This window comes from Cladophialophora immunda (genome assembly GCF_000835495.1).
Source record: "Cladophialophora immunda strain CBS 83496 unplaced genomic scaffold supercont1.2, whole genome shotgun sequence".
NCBI lineage: Eukaryota > Fungi > Ascomycota > Eurotiomycetes > Chaetothyriales > Herpotrichiellaceae > Cladophialophora > Cladophialophora immunda.
In genome coordinates this window covers 384521-401250 of record NW_015622542.1, presented here as the reverse complement: position 1 = coordinate 401250, position 16730 = coordinate 384521, and the positions used below count along the sequence as shown (strand labels likewise).

The following is a 16730-nucleotide window of genomic DNA, read 5'->3' as shown; positions in this document are numbered from 1 at the left end:
TTCCAGGATTTCAATACCATGAATCCAGTACCGTACTTAACCCGTGACCCTCTCCATCTCCCCCCCCTCGCAATCCACTCTTTCCGTCTCACGTCCCCAGAACCTCCCTGACCACTTCCGCAAAGGTCACGTTCTGGCTTCCACCGCCGCCGTCGGTGACCACCTGCGCGCTGACCTCCTGGTACGCGCCGTCCCAGAACATCGCGCCCGCGAGGTTCGGCAGCGCCATGGCCCGGACCTGCGCGAGGATGGCCTTGTACCGCGCCACGTCGATGTAGCCGGTGCCCGCGCCGGGGAAGGCGGGCGTGCCGAGCAGCAGGCGCGGGGAGGTGATGCCGTTGTTGATGTTGTGGAATGGATTGTCGTCCGCGACCGCGGTCGTCGGGGGGTTTTGCTGTCGAGCGCGTAGGAGGGCACCGCCGCCACTCCTGCCGTGTGAGGATCGCTTGTTCATGCGCTGCGTGCTCGGAGTGTCGTCGCTGACGCCCTGCAGGTCCTCGGACCACGCGCGGAGGGAGTCGATGAAGCCCTGCCCCGCATCCAGCTGGCAGGACGGGTTGTTGTAGAATTGCACGCTGAAAAAGTCGATGTCGTTGCGCAGACTGGCGACGGGGATCGAGGCGTCGGGACGCGGGCATTGCGGTGCCGCGGACAAGTAGTAGGCCTTGGAAGTGTCGGCGGCCATGAGTTGGCGCAGCGTCGACACCAATGCCGGGATATACGTCGCGGCAGAGGGTAGCTCGTTGTCTACGATACGAAAACGCGTCAGTTTTTGAGATCCCTCACACAGGAGAACCGTGGTAGAAAGTCCCGGGGTTGGGGGGCCACCACACAGGCGAGAAGGAAAGCTTACCAATATCCATCCCATCGAGGACTACATCGCCATAAGGTCTCAGAGCGGTCAGGCTGGCGTTGGAGCCGCCCAAGAACAGACTCCAGAGTGTATGGGCGACCTCGACCGCTTTGTCCTGGCTCGGCATCGTCAGGTCCCCCACCGACCCACCGAGACTGAGCAGGACCTTCTTGCCCTGCTGCTGGCACGCGGCAATCTTGCTCGCGAAGCCGTCGCCAACGCAGTCCAGCAGCCTCGTGGCTCCGGCGGCCTGTTGAGCGGCGTTGGGCGCCCAGCAGTTCGAGGCCATGTTCATGGACGGGTATCCCCCGTCGGAGAGCAGGGTGGTGACGAACGCGAGGATGACGACGTCGACGGCAGGGTCGTTGCACACCTGGGTCAGCGATATGATAGGCGTCAGGTCCGTTTGCGAGTAGTACACCACGTTGAGGTCAGGGGCCTGTGGATTGAATGTGGACGTGGCGGTGGGCGACGAGGACGAGGGGGTGGATGGTGCGGGATTGATTGTGCTGGAAGATGCATAGCTTGTCAGAATTGTCGTCGACAGCGGAGGCGGAGTGTTGATGTTCGTGATGGGGAATATGGTGGTCTGTGGTGGTGTTGGCGGTGTTGGCGGCGGCGTGGCAAGCGTGGGTGACAGCGTTCCAATGTTGAACTGCGACGCCAGCAACTCGATCAGCTGTTCGATCGCGCTCCCAATCTCTCCAACCAGCTCGTTCAACTGGTCCGAGAAATCCTCCGATGGATCTGGCCGCTGGCTCGGAGCCAAAGGCCTCCAGTAACCCGCGGGGCCTGCTCGAAATATCGCATCTCTCCGCGAACGTGACGCTCCTGAGCGGTGGGTGACATGCTGCGCGTGAGACAGTTCGATCGCGTCCAAGGTGCTGCGCAGGCTCGCCGCGATATCTGCCCAGTCACCGATAGGAGCTGACGCAAGAATGGAATCGATACACGAAGTGAAACAGAAGAAGAAGAGGAGAACAAATTTGGAATACAAAGCCATTATTGTGATACAACGGCGCCTACCGAAATGAAGGATGGGCAGGCTGAAAAAAAGTATGACCTGGACTTATACCTTGGAGACAAACATGGGCTGGTCTATTCCGAAACACTACCATACCACGAGAGCGCTGGAGGAGGGCATGTCAAATTCAAGAATGATGTTCAGCATTCGAGGGAAGGAATGTGTCGGCCTGGACGCTGGTGGTTCGGCGGTCCGTGCTCGATGGCATTCCAGACAACGCGCCTGTCTGATCAAGACAAGGAGTGCATATTTGGCCAGGGTGTATGTACATTGTGAGATTCCCAGATCACGGACGGCAACGTTGAAAAGATCAAGTCACAACCTGCCTGAGAGACGTGGAGATGCTGTCCATCATTGTGGGCAAGATATTGACGGGCGGTTGATAGTCGGTCCCCGCGATTTTCAGACAACACCGAGGTTAGTACCGCGAGATTCCTGTGTTCACACTCAAAAGAAAGATCACGGTATCATGAAAGCGCCTTGCCAGTTGACGCTCACTCTCTTCCTGGACCGTGACAAGTGAGGCTGTGGGGAGGAGGCAACAAGCTCCCTTGCAGTTGCTGTCAGACGGTCCACGAATTCTCCCTTCTGGCGGCATTTTGAGGAACAGCACCTTTCAGTCAAATGGAGATCGATCCCAGCCCTCCTTTTGTGAAGCCAGTCGCCTGTGGCATGAATGCTCAATGTGCCGAAAAGGCAAGGAGACGGGCTGTGTTTTGTCCCCTTCTCAGTGGTCTTCGCCAATAACCGACCTTCTCCTCTGCTGAAGCAAAGCAAATGCATGTACCCTGCAGTTTGCTGCTTCCGCCGAGGGCAACTGCATCGATCATTCGGTTTGCTGCTCCCCGAGACTGGCATTCGCCGCGGAGGTCATGGCACTTTAAGCATCTGCCTTTCTGGCCCGATGCGCTAGAGCATCTTGACGCCGACCTTCTCCGTCGATCAGAGTCCCGACTTGTCCCGGCCCAAAGCTTCATCGACTGATCAGATGCAGATGGGATGGACCAAGACCACCGAGCGAGCTTGTTGCTGCGTCTTTAACTTTCCGGCGCTCTCCGTCCCAGCAATTGTGGAGTCAAAGCAGGTATACTCCGTGCAAGCACTCTTGTTGTATGCCCGGATTCCCTTTCGGTGCTAGCAAACAAAGTCAAGGAACTGTATGTTCGAGCTAACACCACATCTGTCGTTGGGCATTCCACCGGACACCACGGGTTACGTCCTGTCAGCAGCTTGAACGCAAGAAATAGCCATGACCGAGGCCGGGGTATAAGCTGAGAAGAGACGATAGCTGCCGTCTCCTCACCACACTGATGTAGACTAGGCGGTCACCTTCAAGCGATAGCTATTGAAATTGATTAGTACATGATCATCTCTGAAGACTCGCAGGTCTTGATGCAGGTGCAAATCCTTCTCGAAGCAGGTACCCACCCACCTCTGTCGCGTGTCTCCATCAACATTGGGGGCGCTGATTATTGCCCAGGGTCAGCCTCCATTGAGGCCTGGGACAGACGGGATGGAGGTCGGTGGTGGTGTGGTAATTGTTCTCAAGTGACATTTCCTCATAATTTCAGTCAGTCAGACTTTTCTTCGGCCCTGGATTGTGTCAGTTTAACAAGATTACCGCGTTGAAGCATCCAGCCAGTGGTCAGCCTCGCACGTGACAGTGTCCCAGCGCAGCAGCCTTGTCGCTCGCAGTCGTCTTATGGTTGGTGATGTGAGGCTACGCCAGCGGCAGCAGAGAGTCCCCGAATTCCTCGCGAGCGAGATCAGACCTCCTGTTGGGCACCGGCGAGCGAGGCAAGGGACCAATTGCGGCCCAAGGCCGGTCGGAGAATTCCACAGCACGTCCAGGTTACACAATCTGGATCCCAAGTTGGCGCCCTACTTTTGGGAAGTGCCGAGAATCCTGCTCCCCTATGGCCTGGCAGAAAACCCAAGGACATGAATACTGCCGACATTGGGCAGCCGCTGGTGGTGTTGCTGGACATGGTGCAGGAAGGCAGTAGCCCCGAGCCGTGCCGAATTCTGCTGCGACGCGAGGACGCGGCAGAGCCATTCCATCGTGCTTGGTTTAGCAAGGATGCTGGGAGTGGCCTGGACCACGACCGCCCTCGCAATGGCTCCGTCACTCCTCACAAGCCCACAGGCCATCGACGAGCAGCAGCTCGCCAATTGAGCCAGAACAAATCAGAGAGAAGGAAAGACTGGCTTCATGCGAGAGCTGCAGGATCGGAAGTACCTAGATACTTAGGTACATAAGTGGTGTTGGCGGGATCAGATGTACTCGCAAGTGAGAGTCGGGACCATGGAAGTACATGAATGAGTGGCGCCCTGTTTTGCATCCGGCCGCAACATCAACGAAAGGCTTCCCTGTACCGAGTAGAGTTGAAGCAGGCCGAGAGGGATCTGTGGTTGGAAGATGGTGGTGCAATTGGGCGGCAGCATCGGCGGCGGCATTGGAATTCCCTCTCGGTATTCGTCCTCGAAAGAAAGGCCTTCCCATCCTTGCCATCCTTGCCCACCATGAGGATGGACCCCGTCTCCAGCGACTCTCAGGTGTCATTTTTGCCGTGAACATCTTCCACGGGAGTCTATTGTCCATCACCGTGTCAGCGTGTGGGAGTTGTCCAACTGCCTGTTACCCTCTCAACGCCATTTTCATGTGGTCTAGAACCCTCGGTGACCATGGGTCCAATGGTACTCGGTACATACCTACGTCCTGGTGAATCTTCAGACGGACCTCACGACAGGGGTTTAGAAGCGCTCGCAGTCTGATACCCAGGTACCCGCTGACAGGAAGCGCAGGCATCCCTCCATCCCTCTCCATGCAAGCCACACCGCTAGTCGTCACATATGAGCACGCTCATTCTGACCCAATCAACCTTGTCCAGCTGTTTCCCCATTCATGCCACGAAACCACTGGGACTGCAACTCCACAAGCCCACAAGAAGCCTCACTCAGTGAAAGGCGGGACTACTGCAGAGAGCCAATTCCGGGCATACTAGCAAGCCTCGTCGCGAACCTGCAGCCTTGGAGAGGAATTCGCACAAGGTGTACACTTGGCAGCACGCACAACAGGGTGCCAGTGCCAGGCCGAACCTCTCTCTGCACTCTCGTCCCGCCGTCGAAGCGCTCCGAGAACCTATCCTGTGGCCGATCCACCAATTACAACCTTACGACGTGCACGCCGACGCTAAGTCGTGTAAAGTGCAGATATCCTCGCCTCAACAAGAGAAGATGGTGTGTAGCCCGCAGGACGGCGCATGAACTATGTCGTCCTAACAGCCTCAGGGAGGGCAAAGGAAACGAGAATGGGTGCTCGATGGCGAGAGAACACGAACCAGAGGGAAGGGATTCTGTGGGAAACCCTTGCATTATGCTGTCCTACCCCAGCCGGCATAGCACGAGCTCGAACATGTGGTTGGTAAGTTGGCCATCCATCCCCCATCGGTATCCGGAACCCATAATTAACGAGGCCGTAGACTTGTCACGTCTCCGTGACACAAGCAGCCAAGCCATCCACGCCTTGACCCGGTCAGAGAGATAGCCACGCTCGAACGCCACCGAACCACAATGTTACACAGCATGAACACCGCCCTTTCGCATGGGACGTCGTGCAACAATTCAAGCTATCGACGCCTCTGTTACACAGCAGCTGCAGCTCCTGCATGAACGCAAGAGAATACGAGTCTTGGGGGATGCAGCCTTGGAAATGGTTTCCATGTCAAGAAGATCGGCAGACGACAATAAACGAGTCATCATTGGGATAATGGGCAAGTGTATACGGTTTCTGCTGCTTGTGGACCTCCAGTCGATGAGTGACACTGAAGAGGAATTGGGCTGGCTGTCGGCAGGAGCAGGAACAGAGCAGGGAAAGAAACCACGACTGTCTGCCTGAAGAAAGCCTTGCAGATCCAGTCTCTGCCGGTGTCACACGACCTTGGATGCACAAGCCAAGAGGCAGACGAGCGGAGAGGAACACAACAGAAAAGTTGGTAAAGAAAAGGTACGTCCGGCGTGTCGATGGTGAAGTGACTTTTTTATGCTGCTCAGTCCCAAGCGTCCGCTCCTTCACGATCCAGCGCCGTCGCCACGGCCGCCAGTTCAGATCGTCAGTGCGTGGAACCCACTGGCAAACGCGGGTGGAAGACTGATCCCCTAGGGCTGGGTATTTCACCCAACCCCACATTAGAGAAGTGGACGAGAACAAGCCAACGCGACACAAGAACACAGCAGGAAGAGGAGGAACAACACCACACCAACCAAGACCAGAAAGCAAGGGGCTCCAAATGAATCCAACACCGACAAAAGGGCTTCGGGAGGAAATCGATCAGGGCCAAGTGGTCTTCGGTCCACGGCGGTATTGCCGTCCGGATAGACTTTCGGGGGTCCCTGGGTCTGGATTCCGAGCCCACGGGATCGTTTGAGAGATTGAGCCGTGACGGCACCAACGGGGTGTGGGACTGACTGAGAAAAAGGCCGGGGCCACCAGAGAGCAACGACAGCAATGCCCTCCGCCGCCTCCTCCTCCTCCTCCTCCTCCTTGGGCCACGAAATCCTCAAACAGTTCTACCGTCACCTGTTATTACTCACGGCAGGGAATAGAGCGGAAAACGAAAAGTCAAGCCGCAAAAAAGGAGCAGGCAGGCTGTCAGTCACTCGGTGCAGGAAACAAATTCAATTTCAGTATTAGCCGCCCAGTCTGAGAGAAAACTTGAGAGATCTGTCTGTCATTCGTCACGCTGTCCGTCATGTCATGTCCGTCGCTCAACCCACAAATTTCCAGCTCGCTGTGTGCAGAAAAAAAGAATGGGGAAAGGAAAACGAGTGATTAGAAGCCCCTTCCATGCCCACCACAATCCACAGTTGCCTTTGCATTTCCGTCCCGTCGTTCCAGGCCATAACAAGAAGGCACTCACAGATTAAAATAAGAGTCCATCCGCCCATCCATTTGTTTCGCTTCATGCGCTTCCAGGCCCATGCTTCGTTTCCCGTACCCATCGTGTCCCATCATGAAAGTAAAAACCCGCTATTTACAATATCAAGTCATGAAGCAAGCCCCAAGCTCCCCTCGGGAATGCAGGTGCAAGAGAAAAGGAGCTTGGAAAACCGCCTTCCAAGTCCTTGGTGATCGAATTGAACGTGAAAGTGATCAAGAAAGTGTTTTGACCCCCCCCCCCCTCCCCCGGGTAAAAGAGCGTCCAAGTTCCCCCCCGTTATTTTGTTTTTTGATGTGAAATCCGGCTCCTGTTCCGGGGTAATACAAGACACAAAGTGTGAAAACTTTGCTGAGCTTTTGTGGATCGAAGAGAATGCCTCCCACCTTCCCATCTGCCGTCCTTTTTAGTCTCAATTTTGACATATCTCCCATTTTGAACTTTTCGAAAGAATGTGCTTGTTTTTTTTTATAGAAAGAACGCATCAACAATTCGACCGACCGTAAAAATCTGGGGTTCGTAAGAAAAATGTATTGCCTCACTTGGCAACCTGTCAATAGTAGGCTCGGTCACGAAGTAATTCGAGTTTATTCATCAGGAATACGAGGAGAGGAGAGTTATGCGGAGGGAGGTTGGTAGTGTTTCTGGTCGTTGGCGTAGGTCATCATCTCGTCGACAGGTAGAAGCTTTTCGTGCAACTTTTCGTCTCCCGATTCGTAGCAATGTGCTTTCTTTTGGCGGATCATTCTTCCAGAGTCGCTGGCGTCGGCGTTAGGTCGACTGCCCCAGGTGGTCTGATGCCATGTGTTAGCTGCAGTCAGTGCGTCCGGAATCTCGTCAGCAAAACTCACCACGCCCAACGTCACTACAGCGTAGACCTTGATGGCGCCATGAAACCATCCGAAGAGGATAGAGACCGGCCACAGGAATATGTCGACGGGATAGCGGACAAAGTGAGTGACCAGCTTAATGAACTTGGAGAATATCATCCAAGCTGCAAAAGCACAGATGGCACTCTTGGCTTGGTCGGCTGGCCAGTCACGAACGCCCTTGCATAAATAGAGCCAGAGAAGTCCGTCTCCGATTATGGCAGGCGGCATCAACGTCGTGACGTGAACTGCGTACGTGCTATAAGGTTGTCGACTAGCAAGGGGGGCCAAAAGGGTCAGTTGCCAAGATCTCTCGAAAGAACCGAGGGGGGGAATCTCCCACAAAGGGGGCCCGCTGGGGTTAGGAACCAAACTTACAGCCAAATATGACGTTCAGCAAACATGCTGGTGAGGTTGCTGCGCCAATTACTGCGCGCCCACCTCAAACATTGTTTGAGAAATTTTGGGTTGTTTTCGAGTGTGGTCAGCACTTCACATTCGGGGTGGTACTGCATGTAGGTTTCGTGCCGATGCGAGACCATCCAGCGCGTAAGGAAATTATCGTCGTCAGCATTGAGCTGGAATTGGCCAAACCACCACTTCTCATTTGTGAATCCATTGGTGAAATTGATGTCCTGGAGGATGCTTGTCCGATAGGCACAGGTCCGGCCGGACAAGCATGGAACGCCTCCGTCGACGTGAGTGGTGGCCGCACAGTCAAAATTTCGACGCTCCAGGTAGAGTGCTCCTAGGAAACCGTAGATACGCTGAGAGAAGGTGGGATTCTCGGCCCGTCGCAGCCGCTGACAGGTGACCACTCCTCCGTATCTCTTGTCCTCGAATGGGGCCAGCATCCACTGGAGAGTCCGAGGGGGCCACGTGACGTCGTCGTCGGCAAAGACGATGATCTCAGTGGTGACCTCGGGGATGGCTCGAGCCATTTGCCGTCTCTTGTTGGCATGCTTGACCGACATGCAACGGATGCGGTGGTACTTGGCGGCCGGCATCTTCTCCATGGTCCGCTCTGCCTTGGTCAAGTTCTCATCGATTGTGACCAGAATCAACTCCTTGGGCTCGTTCTCCATGATTGAGGCGATGGTTTTCTCCAGCTCCTCTCCCTCGCCGTCCAGGGTAGGCAAGATGACCGTGACATCTGATGGCCAAAGAGTGGGATTTTCTGGGATGGGGATCGGCTTGAAAGTCCAGAAGGCCCACAGGTTGACAATGAGGCGGACATAGCGCCAGAGGCTACATTCGGTTAGCTGGGCTGGCTTTTCTCGGGTTTGGCTGGTCTTCCCCTCGACCCTGCTGCCGAGGGTGCCAAGATGGGTTGCAGGTCTGGAGGCAGCTGGGGGGTCAGGCAATCACTCACAAGTAGATGACGAAGAATTTGAACCACGTCGTTGAGTCCATGGCTGGAGTGACGATGTGTGTTGGGTCTCGTGTCACTTGGACAAGTTAATGACAAGCGGACAATAACGACAGTAAGAGTGGTGGAACCACTCAAGGATGGGCCCCGGCAAGAAACAGGACGAGCAAGCAAAGACGAGAGCAGATTATTGCGAGGACATGAAGGATGTGAGGGTAATGAAAGACAAGGAGGGAGAGGGATCAGACCGAAGTGATCGAGGCAGGTGAACGATAGAAATAAAAAAAAATATGGGGAAGGGCACGGAGCCTAAGATTTCAGGTCGACAGGTCTCGAAGGGTAATGGCGAATGCAGTAATGCATCAAGACCTGTCTGGCTAGTGACGGTGGGCAAGTGAAGAGGGAAAAGCGAGAGTGAAAGACACAGGGCAGTTGGCTGATGGCTGTTTGCACTGACGCCCTGCAATTCCGCCAGCCTGCACCCTCAGAACCACAAACGTGAGCTTGCAGACGAGTTCGCAGTTCGCATGAGGTGAGGATTTGTTTTCGGCTTAAACACCCCAGAATAAGAAGGGCAGCTTGTGATGAGCGTCAATTGTTAGCTCGTTAGCCGCATAAGTGGGAGTGGATGTCGCCGGCCGGGGTGATGATTGGGTCTCAGCCATGGCGGCTGCAGGCTTGCGTGGTTTGAGCCTTGAGCAACTGCACCTGCACCTGCAGCAACAGTTGAGATGGGGGGGGGGGCTTTGGTGCGAGGGAGGGGGGAGAGGGGGGGGTTGTTTTCGATGTCGATGATGGAGGGGAGGGGCAGTCAAGCGACGAGGGGGTGTCAATGGTTTAGCCTGGCCGAGGATTCGATGGGGGGTGGAGGGCATGGGAATGGATGGGGTGCTGGGTGGCTTGACCAGGGTGTGGGTACTAGGTACGAACAAGGGTTCATTTACGAAAATCAAAAAAGGACTTTGGGGGGAGGCACCGAGGGCATCAAGACCACCGGAGCACGAGCACGAGCACGAGCACAAGCACAGGCATCAGAGGGATGTCAGCATGGGTGCATGGCCGCTGGATGGTGGTGATGGTGGTGGTGGGTGGGTTGCCCGCTGCAGGTCAACCGTCAACCTTGGCCGCCCAAAGCAATGTTAGGTAGTCAGTAGGCCCTAGGTGGCTAGTAATAGTCGTAGCAGTGTTAATCGCTTCAGGGTAGTTGGTCTCCAGCACGCAAGCAACCAGTTCCCCCCCAAAAGCAAAGCAGCAACTACTCGCCGTCGTCCACCAAGTACATCTTCTGCAAAGTCTCGACTCTCTAGCCTCAAGTCACCCCGTCCTGTTGTGATGCCTCCACGTTGGCCAGTCGATCCTGTCTCTCGAGTCTCCATCCGCCTTGCCATGCCTGATCTGACCCCGGAAACCCAAAATCTCCCATTTCCCACCAAAAACTCACCGGTCACTCACCCAGCGCAGCCCAGAGCTCAAAAAAGGTACCTAGGTAATCTCTCTCAGCTCGACCTGACCAGGATGCCTGACAAGATGCGGGAAGGCCTAGCAAATATTTTGCCTTCCTCGCTACAATGGTCCAAGTCGATGTTGACCATTGCCTCTAGTCAGACCGTGATCATCTGCAGCAAGCCCCCGGGCGCCTGCTCGCCTAGGCATCATTTAACCAGAGCGGCTACTATCAAGCAATGAGCTTCTCCAAGACCTCTGCCGCCGATGACGGCGGCCTGTGCGCGGGCGCATCCCCCTCCCAAGCTTCCTCATCCTCTCGTCCTCATTATCCTCGCCCATCAATCTCCTCTCACACCCCGGGTCGCAAGCGAGGACATGCGAGCACATGCTGGTGGATCAAACCCTCTGGATCACCTTCCCATGAGACTCCGCCTCAGCCAGTGATCGGAGGGCGACCACCTGTCCGGAACGTCAGAGGGCGAGGGAAAGGGAGCATTAGAAAAAAAAATTCAATGCAGCGTCACGGGCAGACTGGATTACGGAGTCACAGCGAACAAGTTCCTCAATGGCGGGAGGTCATGCATGTGGTACAAGGGCCTGAAGCCCGAAAATGTCCTTCGAGGGCCAAAAAACGCCTCTTGACGCAGGTGCTCCCGTCTTTAGAATTCCCGACCAAGGCCAAAACCGTCCTCTGACCTTTGCCAACCACAGATCTCGACAAGCAACAAAGTTTGTTTTGTGTCAAGTGCTCAGCACCAGCCTCACAATCTGAGTCAAACCTTTCATGTGAGACGACCATGCCCACCGGCCACCTGACCGTCAAGTGTGAAAGAGGAGGGGTGGGTGATGTTGAACAGACTTTACAGTACACCACGAACATATCCGTTGTCACAGATGTCTCTCTTACACGAACACGCTCTGCTTGTCATGCTGATTCCTCCCAGCGGCAGTTTCCATCTCGTTGGCGCCCTCACGAAAAACGACAGTCTCCACCTTCTTATCCACCCTCTCTTTCCTTAGAAGTTCGATTCGCCGCTAGCTCCGCATCCCACTGACAAGCCCGCCACCAAGTCTCCTCCAATCCTCAAACCAATTTGATCGAAAGCAGCAATCAGAGGTCGCTGCAAGGTGCAGAGGTTGCTAGACTGGAACTGCCATAGAGGAGGATACAAGTGGCCACAACAGCAGGACTACTCGTACTCTGCAGTCCACACACTTGAACGATGCCTCCAGCGTAGGGCGCCATGCATTTAATCGAACCGACTACGATAGTCAAATAATGCTGTCATCTGCAATGCGGCCCTCGGACCTCGACCTGCCTTTTCGCCATGCTTTGCCCCACACCATCGACAGTTCTCCTCGATTTCGCTCATCGTCCTTCGCCCGCCAGCAGGAGCCACTCCACGGCCGCAACTCCACCAATAGATGGCCGTGGTTCGTTCTGCCGCTCTCCAAGCTCCAAAAGCTCAGCGAGTGCATGTTAGCTTTAAGAAAATGGCAGCGTTGTTATTACAACATACCCTGAAGCGGCAAATCTACGATGGTCAGCGACAGAAAAACCTGCTTGACTTTCACCATTGTCATTAGGGCGTCTTCCTTTCCCTGGCCCTCCCTAAAACAGGCATCGCCAGATCAGATCGGCGACAGAAACGCAGCATGGAGGAGACTTTATCTTGAAACCCAATCAGCATGACGTGCGGCCTCCCATGGGTCCCTCATCCATCCTCATCTTCTTTCGCTCTTGTGCTCACAGTTGCATTCATCCAGCAAGGGTCCAGACAAGAATGGATCTTTGCATGGACAGGACGCCAGAAGGTCTGTGCCCTCTTGGTAGCCCACTGCCCCCAGATGGCGCAATGCGTGATGCGACTCAGCACGGAATCACCCGCAGGCCTATCTGGGCCTCCCTCCTAACCCAAGTAGTCAATCTCTTACCCTCCCCTGTGAATCGTCCGGCCGTCGCCTCTGGCTGCAGCCGCAGAGATAGTCTTCTAACTGTGCGAGGAACGGAAGACTTCTGTTTTGCTCGAGTATCTCGGTTCAGCTAAGAGGGCGGAACAGCCAATTCGAGACTCCATCCCGCCGGCCTCGAATGTACGTACCTGTACGCGAAGGACCTCCCTTCCTCTCCAGCCGAACCGTCCCTAGCCCGAGATGGGCCATCCCATTTCCTTGTCTGACTTCATCAGACCATCACATCCCGATCCTTCAATTCAAAAACACACGTCTCACGCGACGCAATTTTGGTTGATCGGCACTAGGGTCCCCTTGGATTAGAATGCCGCATGGATGGACCCCCATCGACTCTTAGAGCATCCTGGGGCAAACGCACTAACACGACAAACGGTCTTTGTTGAAATCATAATTTTACAGAGTTTTTGTCCTTCTGAGTTCAACGTGCCGTCCCAAAAACAGCAGTGGAGAACGGAGACTCCTTTCAGAGACCCTGTCTCAACGCCACACTCGCCTCGAAGGCCGGTCCAAGCCTCCAATTGCCGCCAACACGGCCGGTTGGCGAAAACTGGATAAACCTTGGGTCACTTGCTGCATGGTTCTAGTCCAGGCATGCCGGCAGACCTCAATCGAAGATCACACCACCAAAGCGTCGAGAATGAAGTGTCTGGTCTCCGCGAACTGGGCCAGATGATAGTCGACTTGACCTTTGGGGCTCAATGAGAGATTGACAACCATGGAGCTTGAAAATGTGACTCTTCTCGCATTGGTCCGCGAGCTAACTGGGCTCATCCTTGCTGAGCAAGGGAAAAAGATGGAGGAACTGCCTGCATAAGTGCTTCGGTGGCGTCTGCATTAGGCTCCCCTTGGCATCATCCAACCCCACAGCGAGCGTTGTCCGTCGCGCAAATGGCCGGCGAGCCAGATGCTGATGCATCGCGTCCATTTTCGCAGCAGAGGCTTGCATATCCCCCAGTGGCAGCTTATCGCGCAGCTTCTTTCAGCTTCCTATTCTTGCCATGCCATTATTGAGCACATGTGTCCTCGGCTGCCGAATCCCATTCGAACCGGCCGGCCTATTAGCCAGGTATGCATACGAGTGGGGAAAGTGGTGCTGCTCGGCTTTGCTGCGAACAGCCTGTCTTCATACGTGGGCACTCTGTAGAGGCAGTTGACATCTGTCTCAAAGCCAATCCCCATCCTCAAGCAGCCATCATGCAGGTCCGGAATAATAAAGCCGATGGAATGTGCTTTTGTTTGACAGCGAGGATGAACTGGCTCGCACATGGTTGCATTTGTGTCGAACAATTTTCCAGCCCCCTCCAGCTTATAGCATATGGAACGGTTTGACAAAAGTGGGATAGCAGGTCAGAACTGCCGGAGATATTGCTCCGTATCAACTCCTTCCATGTCCCTTCATGGAAGTAACTCTGCGCGGTGCAGCAGCCGGAGGAATCGCTCGGCGACTCGCACTTTTTGTGGGTGGTTTGGAGCTTCGTACTCGGAGCACATCATTCGTCGCCGATATTGCTCAACCAAAAACACCTTGCATATGAGCATCAGAAGCTACAGACCCTGTCCTGGAAAGCTGACGCTATATGTCTTCGCTTAACGGGCGCTCTCCTTTCAGGTCAACCTGCTGTAATCGTGTCAGCGGCAGAACAAAGCGTTCTGGGACCATGACAGCGTGCATAGACATGCGCAGGACTCCTGTCACATCCGGGCATGTTTTCCCAGTGGTAATCTGACAAGTCATCGGCAGGGCGGGGACACCGAAAGAGTTGCAAGAGTCTTGTCCAACCTACGTTCTCAACATCTGCCTGCAAAGAGGGATAACCCATCTCGCCAGTGACACAGATATACTTGACCTTGGCGGCCATCGCCCGCGCCAATTGCACGAGGAAATACAGTGCAATTGATCGGCGACTTTTTCGATCAGTCTTGATTCTTTCCTGTGCTAACAGATGGCCACCTTTGATCACGTCGGGATCTGCTGGTTGGATAACTGCTTTGAGACCGGAGACAAGTGAGGAGCAACACCGTAGCGTCTTCTTTCCTGATAGAGTGGCAGAAATCCTGCGTGTTTGGGTGGAGGTCGGGGATTTTTCTCATCGACAGCCGGCACTTGGACTTCTCCATTAACCTCACGAACTATGACAATGTAAGGTGGTGTGTTTGGGAACGTAGCGGTTTGTCCCTACGGATACTCTGGCAACGTTCAGGTCTCAAGACGTCGGGAGGCTGCGAATAACGATTCAGAGATATTATGTTGACCGGAAGCCAGGGCTGTACTTCCCCCCGAAGCCAGCGCGGTTGAACTGCATAGGGATGCAGATTGCTACCCAACCACCCTAAACAAGTCAGAGCGCGGGGCTTGGACTTCGTCCCTGGGCGATCTTCGACGCTGACAAAGGAGAGTGGTCGTGGCCCTGGAACCCCTTCGTCCCCAGGTTGGGCGAGGGCGACGACGGCAGTAGAAGGGGGCAACGACAAGGTCTCGGACCAACAGACAGTCGGGCCCCGGCGATGACATGGTCTTGGCAATGACGTTGACGGGCTGCGCCCACTTTTGCAGGGAATGTGCCTTTTCCCGTCTCACTTCGATCCTCTTTTCCCTTCCTACTCTCCCACACTGGCCTTTTCCCTTGAGGGCATCCTCCTTCTGTACCGGATGATTGGTCACCCCCCTCGAGGCTGTCACAACACACATGTCTGTCTCTCACCACTGGTGTTGGCATAGGCCAGCCTCGTCCCTGCCACTCCCCCCCCGGATGATCTGCAATCTCCTGTTCGTGCCAGACCAAACGGCGTTCATGCGAAGCCTTTCCCGAAACCACCCCAAAAGTGAATCTTCACCGCCATTGTGGCTCCCAAAAGCCTTTCCTCGTGGTCTGACGCAAGACTGGCGGTGAAGAAATCGACCCTAGACGCTCTGATCTTGAAGAAAAAAGGGGGGCCGCCAGAAAGATCGATTACGTGCATTTTCTTACGGGCCGAAGCGGGATCGCCTGCCACCGAACGTCAAATATCCCGGAGGGTTGATTGTGCCCAGAGTCGTCACCGCCATCTGATATTCATCCATTTTTATCCGGATCTCTGTTCGCACCAGTTCTAATAAACTCTTCAATCCAGTTCGAGCAATCGCCTGTCACTGAATATCGGTACATTCCTTTTTCAGGCAATGAGCGCCAAGTCGACCTACGCTGATGCCGACAGTGGCTGGTGAATCGCCGTAGGTGCAACCCGTACGCATGACCTTGCACATCTGCACCCCGCCATTAGGCAATGGCGAATACGAGATTCGCGTTGCACAAAGGACATGCTGAAGTGCGCTCAGAGATTGGCAATCCTGACCGTCTTTCCCCTCTCAGTTTTCCAAGTTTGGCGCTTCGACCAAATCCAGGCACGCCGCCCAAAACCCCCACTGATTTCACTGGTCACATGGACAATTCCGTGTGGGCGGGCGTGACCTGACGCCATCTCTGGGACCGGACAACTTCTCGTTCCTGCGTCATGCTGTGCGTCGTCGCTCGGGTCGCCTCAGCTGCAAGAATCATGCCATGCAAGTCATTGGGGAAAGTTTGGTGATCACGAAGTCTGGGCCACCCGGCGGGATGGTTGCAGCAGGCTTAGACTTTGTCGAGGAAGTTCTCTGCCCATCGGGATTCCGACTGGTCAGCCCAAAACTACATGCCTCTGATCTGCCAACAAATGGTAACCCTGAATCCTGTGGCGTCGGGGGGCTTCGTCGAATCTTGGCTACTCTCCTGCTGCTGGAAGGCCACCCCCGAATGGCTTTCTCGCCACCTGGCCTCATTCAGGTTTGATCTTCAGCAACGGCTCCCGACAAGTTGAAAATTTCGCCCTAGCGGAACTGAACTTGTTGGCCGTTTTCCCCTGCAGGACGAGGGTCTAAAATGGTGGGGAGACGAGCAGTTGCGACTCACCCGACCCTAAATCCTAGTCAACAGACAGCAGTAGCGAGCCACATGGCCTGTACCAGCGCTGCTTGGGGTCGCCCTCTCACGTACCCCTTGTGTGAATCCCGCCAACGCCCAAACTGCTGGTGGCGATTACGTGGTGTTGTTGTATTTCCCTTGCCGTTGCTCGTCCCGCCTACACATACGGGGCGTTTCACGGCACAATCAAATGGGCGTCGTCAATTTACCCCCCTTATTCGCTGCGCAAGATATGGAATTAGGCTGCGCCGAGGACTGTCCAGGGATCTAATTTCAGTCTGGCTCTCGATCTAACGCGCCACAGGATGCTATACAAATCA

The 16730-nt window shown here is 54.9% G+C and overlaps 4 protein-coding genes across 10 annotated transcripts; 2 read left to right on the top strand and 2 right to left on the bottom strand.

Annotated features, from left to right (window-relative positions):
• Positions 1 to 88: 88 nt before the first annotated feature.
• On the bottom strand, positions 89 to 1856 carry PV07_02519 (uncharacterized protein; the record flags this gene model as incomplete). The annotated part of the gene is made up of 2 exons (XM_016389139.1): positions 89 to 747; positions 854 to 1856. 2 exons carry the CDS (start codon positions 1854 to 1856, stop codon positions 89 to 91), a joined length of 1662 nt encoding a protein of 553 aa, XP_016251041.1.
• A 1611-nt stretch (positions 1857 to 3467) lies between these two features.
• Positions 3468 to 6685, top strand: PV07_02518. Of its 4 annotated transcripts, none has more exons than XM_016389137.1 (3): positions 3468 to 4581; positions 4683 to 5301; positions 5360 to 6685. In XM_016389137.1, the coding sequence occupies exons 2-3, from the start codon at positions 4783 to 4785 to the stop codon at positions 5405 to 5407; spliced, it is 567 nt and encodes a 188-aa protein (XP_016251039.1). In that variant the 5' UTR covers positions 3468 to 4581; positions 4683 to 4782; the 3' UTR covers positions 5408 to 6685. The 4 variants fall into 4 exon arrangements, with proteins under 4 accessions (XP_016251039.1, XP_016251040.1, XP_016251038.1 ...); XM_016389138.1 differs by having other exon boundaries at positions 3468 to 5117; positions 5169 to 5301; XM_016389136.1 differs by having other exon boundaries at positions 3468 to 5301; positions 5360 to 5992; positions 6040 to 6685.
• A 377-nt stretch (positions 6686 to 7062) lies between these two features.
• Positions 7063 to 9585, bottom strand: PV07_02517 (uncharacterized protein). Its single transcript, XM_016389134.1, has 4 exons — positions 9056 to 9585; positions 8062 to 8931; positions 7666 to 7957; positions 7063 to 7608 (listed from the first exon to the last, which is right to left on the bottom strand). Exons 1-4 carry the CDS (start codon positions 9094 to 9096, stop codon positions 7432 to 7434), a joined length of 1380 nt encoding a protein of 459 aa, XP_016251036.1. The 5' UTR covers positions 9097 to 9585; the 3' UTR covers positions 7063 to 7431.
• Positions 9586 to 10288: 703 nt separating this feature from the next.
• Positions 10289 to 12279, top strand: PV07_02516. Of its 4 annotated transcripts, XM_016389131.1 has the most exons (3): positions 10289 to 11141; positions 11210 to 11284; positions 11443 to 12279. In XM_016389131.1, the coding sequence occupies exons 1-2, from the start codon at positions 10735 to 10737 to the stop codon at positions 11268 to 11270; spliced, it is 468 nt and encodes a 155-aa protein (XP_016251033.1). In that variant the 5' UTR covers positions 10289 to 10734; the 3' UTR covers positions 11271 to 11284; positions 11443 to 12279. The 4 variants fall into 4 exon arrangements, with proteins under 4 accessions (XP_016251033.1, XP_016251035.1, XP_016251034.1 ...); XM_016389133.1 differs by having other exon boundaries at positions 10289 to 10530; positions 10654 to 12279; XM_016389132.1 differs by having other exon boundaries at positions 10289 to 10530; positions 10590 to 12279.
• The last annotated feature ends 4451 nt before the right edge of the window (positions 12280 to 16730 follow it).

Bases quoted from the DNA above. Each gene is read 5' to 3' on its own strand.
- PV07_02518 (XM_016389137.1), top strand. From the start codon at position 4,783: ATGCCACGAAACCACTGGGACTGCAACTCCACAAGCCCACAAGAAGCC. The intron at 5,302-5,359 runs GTAAGTTGGCCA...ACGAGGCCGTAG, and splicing joins CGAGCTCGAACATGTGGTTG to ACTTGTCACGTCTCCGTGAC.
- PV07_02517 (XM_016389134.1), bottom strand. From the start codon at position 9,096: ATGGACTCAACGACGTGGTTCAAATTCTTCGTCATCTACTT. The intron at 7,958-8,061 runs GTAAGTTTGGTT...CCCCCTTGCTAG, and splicing joins GCTGAACGTCATATTTGGCT to TCGACAACCTTATAGCACGT. The intron at 7,609-7,665 runs GTGAGTTTTGCT...ACATGGCATCAG, and splicing joins CTGTAGTGACGTTGGGCGTG to ACCACCTGGGGCAGTCGACC.
- PV07_02516 (XM_016389131.1), top strand. From the start codon at position 10,735: ATGAGCTTCTCCAAGACCTCTGCCGCCGATGACGGCGGCCTGTGCGCG. The intron at 11,142-11,209 runs GCAGGTGCTCCC...TGCCAACCACAG, and splicing joins GCCAAAAAACGCCTCTTGAC to ATCTCGACAAGCAACAAAGT.